This window comes from Trachypithecus francoisi, unplaced genomic scaffold (assembly GCF_009764315.1).
Source record: "Trachypithecus francoisi isolate TF-2019V2 unplaced genomic scaffold, Tfra_2.0 Lachesis_group21, whole genome shotgun sequence".
NCBI classification, from domain to species: domain Eukaryota; kingdom Metazoa; phylum Chordata; class Mammalia; order Primates; family Cercopithecidae; genus Trachypithecus; species Trachypithecus francoisi.
Window position 1 is genome coordinate 59,975,053 of NW_022681467.1, and position 6,708 is coordinate 59,981,760.

Sequence of the window (6,708 nt, forward strand, 5' to 3'; positions counted from 1 at the left end):
GGCACGGCGGGGACGGGCCTCCTGCTGGAATGTCACTGGGGTTTCAGCCCATGAGAGTGGATTCCATGGTCTCATTTGGTGCAGGTGTCCTTGGCCTTTGCAGCCACACAGCATTGCTGCTGTCTGAGGCGCCCGCAGTAGCCACTTCCCAACCCTGTCTTGGGGAGAGACTGTGCGACATGGCGCTGGCCCAGGTCAAGACCATAGTTCAGGTCCCTTCCCTCCCGACCACTGTCATTAGGGATCCTGAGTCCCAGAGCCTTCCGAGGCGCTTGTCCATCTGTCTGTCTCTCGTGGGTAAGTGGACTCAGGATGCTTGCTGTGTTGGGGCCTTCTGCCAGGACCTGGCTCCCTGCTGCTGTCCACCCAGGGGCTGTCCAGGAAGCAGAGACATGGAAGATATATGCCCACAGCTGTCTCTGTAGGTCTGGTGGCCAGTGTTTGAGGGTCTGTGTCTCACTGTGTGGAGAAGACAGCACTGGGATATGAACAGGACGGGCACGGGGGTGATGGTGGGTGCTCAGGCCCCTCAGCACCCGAACATGGTACGGAAATTTTTCCGGAAGTTGTCGTCTAGAAAGGCGTAGAGGAAGGGGTTCAGGCACGAGTTGGCGTAGCTGAGGCTGGTGATGACGTAGGACATGCTGATGACCAGTGGGGTCTGGGGCAGGTCTGTGGTCAGGGCCACGACAGAGGCCAGGTGGAAGGGCGTCCAGCAGAGGAGGCACACGGCCAGCACGACGAGGACCAGGATGGTCACCTTCCGCCTGGCCTTGCCTAGAGCCTTGGCGCCAGAGCAGAGCCGCACGGCCCGCAGCCTGCGCAGCAGGTCTGTGTAGAGCACACAGATGGTGCACACAGGTACCACGAAGCCCAGGACCAACGTGTAGACACGGCTGGCCTTGAACCAGACCCGCTCGGGCCGCGGGAAGCTCAGCCCACAGCTTGGGACCTGCAGCTCATTGCTGTAGACGCCAGCAAAAGAGAAGAAGGGCAGAACCAGAACCGTGACACCCAGCCAGACACACAAGCTGGCGACCTTTGCCCCCCGGTAGGTGCGCCAGGGCATGTGGTGGGACCGCACAGTGGCCAGCACCACCAGGTATCGGTCCACGCTCATCACGGCTAGGAAGTAGATGCTGGAGAAGATATTGTAGTGGTCGATGGCCAGCACCAGCTTGCAGAGCAGCTCCCCGAAGGGCCAGTGCTGCAGCAGGTGCTCTGCAATGTTGACAGGCAGTACCAGTGTGAAGAGCCCATCGGCGACGGCCAGGTTCAGGATGAAAACATTGGTCACCGTCTTCATCTTGGGCGCCCTCAGGATTACAAGGATGACGGCCGTGTTGCCAGTCAGTCCCACGGCACAAATCCCAGAGTACACGGCGGGCAGGAGCACATAGAGGAAGGGCAGCGGCTCAGAGAAGGTGGCATTGTGGCCGGTGCCATTGTCCTGAGAGATGTTGGCACCCATCGTGGGGAGAGAGAAGGAGCCCCTGCTGTCAGGGAGCTCTGGGAGCCCAGCAGCCTGCATTGTAGCTGGGACCGTTGACAATTTGTGCCCTGGGCAGGTGGGAGGTGCCTTGGAGTTGGGTATCTGGTTGGGGGCCTCCTTGGGCTGGATTCTAGGAAAGAAAGACAACCGGAAACGTTGAGACCTGGCTGTCTGTTAGAGCACGGCCACTCCAAGTTCTCTGGCAGAGACGGCGGCCACTTTGCCAGGTCAAGGACATGGGGCCAGAGGGAGCCTGGTGGGGTGTGTGGGGGCCTCCTCCTGCCTCTTCCTGGTGATACTTTAGCAGATCAGTTCCCTTCTCCCGTAGAGAGAGCTGCTGGCCAGCCTCCTGGGAAGAGGAGACGTGGATCTGCCCCTGCCCCAGCAACCCGCAAATGCACAGGCTAAGTAGACTCAAGAGGTCCCTTTGAAAACACACCTCCCAAGCTCGTCCCCGGCTCCCTTGAATCTGAAGGTCTCTCCCTCAGGGGTCTTGGAGTCTGCGCCCTCCCTCCCACCCTCCCGAGAGATGCTGCAGACCCTGCCGGTGCAGCTACTCTTCTCTCCACTGACCTGTGCAGTGCTTCAAGTCCAGAAGTTGGCAGCCATGGTGTGTTCCTGGTTTTGGCCAGTACAGGCCGTCGCGGGGATGGAGAGGGAGGTATGGTCCTCACTCAGACCTCCTGCTGAGGTTTCAGCACTTTCAGGACCTGCCCTGCTGGCTGCCTCAGCCCCGGCGGTGAGGTTCCCAGCCTGGTGCCTGTGCTGATGCTGGTGAGGGAGGGAGGCGGATCCCCCTTGCTGACGTGGAGCCTGGAAGGCAGGCCCCACCTTCCCCTGAGCTGCAGTAGCGCCTGCAGTCGGCTGTCCCAGGGTCTCCTTAGCACTCACTTACCTAGGCAGACTCCTCAGTGGGCGGCTGAGGCACGTGTGCGCCTGTGTGTCAGGAAGGCACTCCATACAGGGGCCTCTGGGTGTGCCCAGGTCTTCGGGCAGAGGGCACTGAGGGCGTCTGTGCCTCTGTCCGGAAGTCACTATGGACTTGGGCACCTTTATCTGCATACATGGGTGTCTTGGTGGATCTTGTGCCCCACGCTGTGCATGTACATGGTGTGTACCAGTTAGGACATGTACGTGGTGTGTGCCTGTGTGTGTGTGTGCCAGTTAGGACATGTACGTGTGTGTGGGCCTGTGTCTGCCTGCATAGGGGTTTCTGTGGGTGAGCTCTGCGTTGTATCTGAGTGTGTCTACATGTCCTTGGCTGAGTGTGGGGGTCTGGGAGGTCTGTATGCCCTCAGGTGGAAGCAGAACTTGTTGGCCACAGGAAACCCACCTTCTTTTTTTGTCTTTTGCTAAAAGAGGAACTCAACCTAGGCAAGCTGTGAAAGGCTGCAGAGAAAACGTTCGCACCCTGACGTGCATCTCTCGTGCCGTCCTGCAGAGGTGGTGAGCGTCGCGCTCTGCTCTGGGTTGGTCTTCGAGTCCTTCCCTTCTCCCCGCTTTTCTTCCTTGCTGGACGCACCCTGCCTTATTCAACCCCCGTGTGTGCAGCTCGGCGGCTTCTGGACGTGCTTTGCAGGCAGTGCCACAGCTGACACGAGCAGTCGCCAGTCAGGGCCGTTCCTCAGCGGAGACGTGTTGGGTCAGAGGGTCTGTGTGTTTTCTTTCCTTTCTTTCTTTTTTGAGACAGGGTCTTGCTCTGTCGCCCAGGCTGGGGTGCAGTGGTGCTATCATGGCTTACTGCAGCTGTGTCCTCCCTGGGCTCAGGTGATCCTCCCACCTCAGCCTCTCAAGTAGCTGGCACTACAGGCATGTGCCACCATGCCTGGCTAATTTTTGTATTTTTTTTTGTAGAGACGGGTTTCACCATGTTGCCCAGGCTGGTCTCGAACCCCTGAGTTCCAGCCTACCTCGGCCTCCCAAAGTGCTCAGGTTACAGACATGAGCCACCGCAGTCACTGTGTGTTTTCAGTCTGGGGAGATGTGGCTGCCCATCGAGACCGTGCCCTCTGCCTGTGGGGTCGCAAGACTGTCACCCCACACTCACAGTCTGCCTTCTTTCATGAGAGTTGCTCTGTCAAGTCTGTTGGTTAGGACAGGAGCCGGGGCAGTCACCCTGAGTATCCTGATGTCACCAGCCTGAGGGTTCACTGTGGATGGGCCCCGAGCTACCCTTCCATGGGCTATGCCTTGTGGATGTTGAATCTGGGGTCAGGGAGCCCTGCTGAGATATCTCACACTCCTCTTCAGCCAGAGTTTGGGGATGGTGGTGGGGGATCTACGGGTGTGTCTCGAGGGAGCCTGGGGCTGGTGGTAGCCACAGTTCGTCACATTCGTGGAGCTTGAGGCCCACGAGGTCGGGGATGGTGGTTAGCAGCCATGAAGAGAAGCTGCACTGGGGCTGAATTTTGTGATTTGGGGTGTTTGTGGGGTCAGGAGGGGTCAGTTCACAGCTCCTGGAAACCAGAGGCGTGGCACAGAGAGGCCAGGCCTGGCATGTGGTGGCCTCGTCCTCCTTGGCCCTAGTGGCCCAGCCATTGACCAGGGTGTAGGCTGGGCCAGGCGGTCACTGGTCTTGGCTGGGGAGCGACCGACCATGGCCTCAGCACTGGGCACTGGGAGAATGTCCCAGGCCTGGTGTCACCGAGCTGCTGTCCTGGGGTGGGGCTGGCCACACTGGCCTGATTCTGGGCCTCCCTGGGGGCATTGCTGGGGGCCTCTCCCTTCCCATGCATTTTGGGAGGGGCCCAGGCTAGTGCTGATACCTTCCTCTGCCCCCCAGGGCCAGCTGGCCGCCTGCCCAGTGCCCCTGCGTGGCCTGAGCTCTGGGCACCCCTCTTGCTCTTTGCCCTGCAGGACACCGACTGCCACCCACACCTTCAGAGCAGGGTGTTCCAGGAGGGTCTTCCCTTAAGCCTCAGGAGTGGGGAGCCCAGTGTCAGGGGCGTCCCTCAGAGTACAGAATCTTCCCATGCAAAGGTCCCACCGTGTGTCTGGCTTCCTCTGAAGCCAACCATGAGTCTGGGTCCTCTTTTCACTCCACCGGTGTCTGGTGACTCTGGGAATCTGAGCCCCTCCCAGACTCTACCTCTGCTCTCCTGAGCCTGTCCTGAAGGCTGGTCTGGCACCACAGCCCGCCGGTCACATTGGAGGTGGGGTGGGCATGATGGAAGGGATGGGACCCTGAGGGCAGTGGGGATGGGGAGACTTCCGGGTGCAGAGCTCAGGACCCCGGGGAGGACAGTTGGAGGTGTCAGGTCCTCCCGGCCACAAAAGCAGCAACCCCAGGTGCCTTTTCTTCCTCCCAGAAGCACCTCGCTTATGCCCACTGCAACACCAGGGCCTGAGCTGGGGGTGCTCCCCTGTCTGTACCCCCAGCCCTCAGGGCTCAGAAAGGCCCTTTGCTCTTGTCTGTGGGCTGGGCATTGTTCCAGCCAACTGTGACCTTGTGAGAACATCGTTCTGTGGACATGATTTCCCTTTTCAGAAATAAATTGGCCTTTTCAAACGAACCTGTGAGGCCCTTTGGGTGTAGAGACGAGAGGCCAGGGAGGGAGGGAGCCGTGCTCAGCTCTGTCGGGCAGAACAATGGTGGGGGCCACTGGCAGGGCACATCATCTGTCTGGGGTGTGGGGTGATGGAGTGATGGGTGCCAGTCAGTGTGCATCTGAGCATTCTGCGGGGCTGTGTGTGGGGGTCCTGCAGGGACCCGAAGGAGAAGCAGACCTACATTTATGTGCGGCCGAGCACAATGACACTGTACCCCTTGGGCAAGGGCCAGGGAGAAGCGCCAGGACCCTGAGACAGCAACATATAAGCATAGCTGTGCTGGCTTTATTCTTATTGCCACTTCATATAGGTGTGGCAGCTGCCCTCCGTCTGCCCCTCAGTGAGCGCTACAACTCGGATCTTCAATGTGCATGCGTATTTGTGGCAGACATACAGACCTAGAGGTTCATACGGACTTGAGTGTGCATGTTGACCATCTCCTCTCTAGCCAGGCAGGCTCTGGTAGGAGGGGTGGATTCTGCCCTGCTGGCCAGAGTCCAGGCCTGTCTGCCCTGCTCTCTCTTCTCCATCAGCTCTCCAAGATGAGCCTCAGCTGTGGCTGTGGCCCTGCAGGGTAAGTGCTCCCAAGAGGCCTAGGCCATTAGGACTAGTGAGAGGGCCAGGTGTGGTGGCTCACACCTGTAATCCCAGCACTTTGGGAGGCCTAGGTGGACGGATCACCTGAGGTCAGGAGTTTAAGACCAGCCTGGCCAACATGGCAAAACCCCATCTCTACTAAAAATACAAAAATTATTGTGGCCAGGCACATGGTGGGTGCCTGTAATCTGTAATCCCAGCTACTCCGGAGGCTGAGGCAGGAGAATCACTTGGACTCAGGAAGCGGAGGTTGCCTTGAGCCGAGATCATGCCACGGCACTGCAGCCTGGGGGACAGAGTGAGACTCTGTCTCAAAAAAACCCAGAAAAACAAACATTAGCTGGGTATGGTGGTGCACGCCTATAGTCCCACTGCTTGAAAGGCTGAGGTGGGAGAATCGCTTGAGCCCAGGAAGTCAAGGCTGCAGTGAGCCGAGATCGCGCCACGGCACCCCAGCCTGGGTGATGGAGTGGGACCCTGTCACAGAAAAAAAGAAGACCAGCGAGAGGCCCAGGCCTGGCCTTCTCTAAGTAGGTAACTGGGCAGCTTAGCTCTCTCAAAAGAGATAAGTGATTCAGGGCCAGTTTCTCTGAGTGGGAGGTGAGTTCTCCAGGGAAGCTGGGAGAAAACACACTTTATTTATAAAACTGGGAAGGGACCATTTCTCGTTTAAATTCAGGGTTCCCCACCATGCCTCAGGGTACCTGCTGCCTCTCTCTTCCCCCTTCCAGTCAGCAACGAACTGTCCCCAGGGGAGGTCATGTTAGACAGGGCCGTAGCCCCCGGGCACCTTAGCTCAGGGCAGATGAGAGGGGCCAGGGCAGCCAGACTGGGTCCTCAGCCATCTCCCAAATACCCTACCTTAGGCGCTGAGTCATTCGTCCACTGCACACATATTTGCCTGGGAGGACTGCAGTGAACAAAGGGCCAATTCCTGCTCTTGTGGGGCTGGACCTTTGGTGGGGGAGCCAGATGGTGGATGAAATAGTGCTGTGCACTGTGGAACAGGAGGAAGGGGAGCTCTGCGGGGAGCAGAAGGCCACTGGGCCTTTCAGAGAAGGCACCTCCTG

At 58.8% G+C, this 6,708-nt stretch overlaps 1 protein-coding gene across 1 annotated transcript; it reads right to left on the reverse strand.

Moving 5' to 3' along the window:
* Nucleotides 1-529: 529 nt before the first annotated feature.
* Nucleotides 530-1,531, reverse strand: NPBWR2 (neuropeptides B and W receptor 2). The gene has a single exon (XM_033185376.1). The coding sequence runs from the start codon at nt 1,529-1,531 to the stop codon at nt 530-532; it is 1,002 nt and encodes a 333-aa protein (XP_033041267.1).
* Between the last annotated feature and the right edge of the window lie 5,177 nt (nt 1,532-6,708).

Bases quoted from the DNA above. Each gene is read 5' to 3' on its own strand.
- NPBWR2 (XM_033185376.1), bottom strand. From the start codon at position 1,531: ATGCAGGCTGCTGGGCTCCCAGAGCTCCCTGACAGCAGGGGCTCCTTC.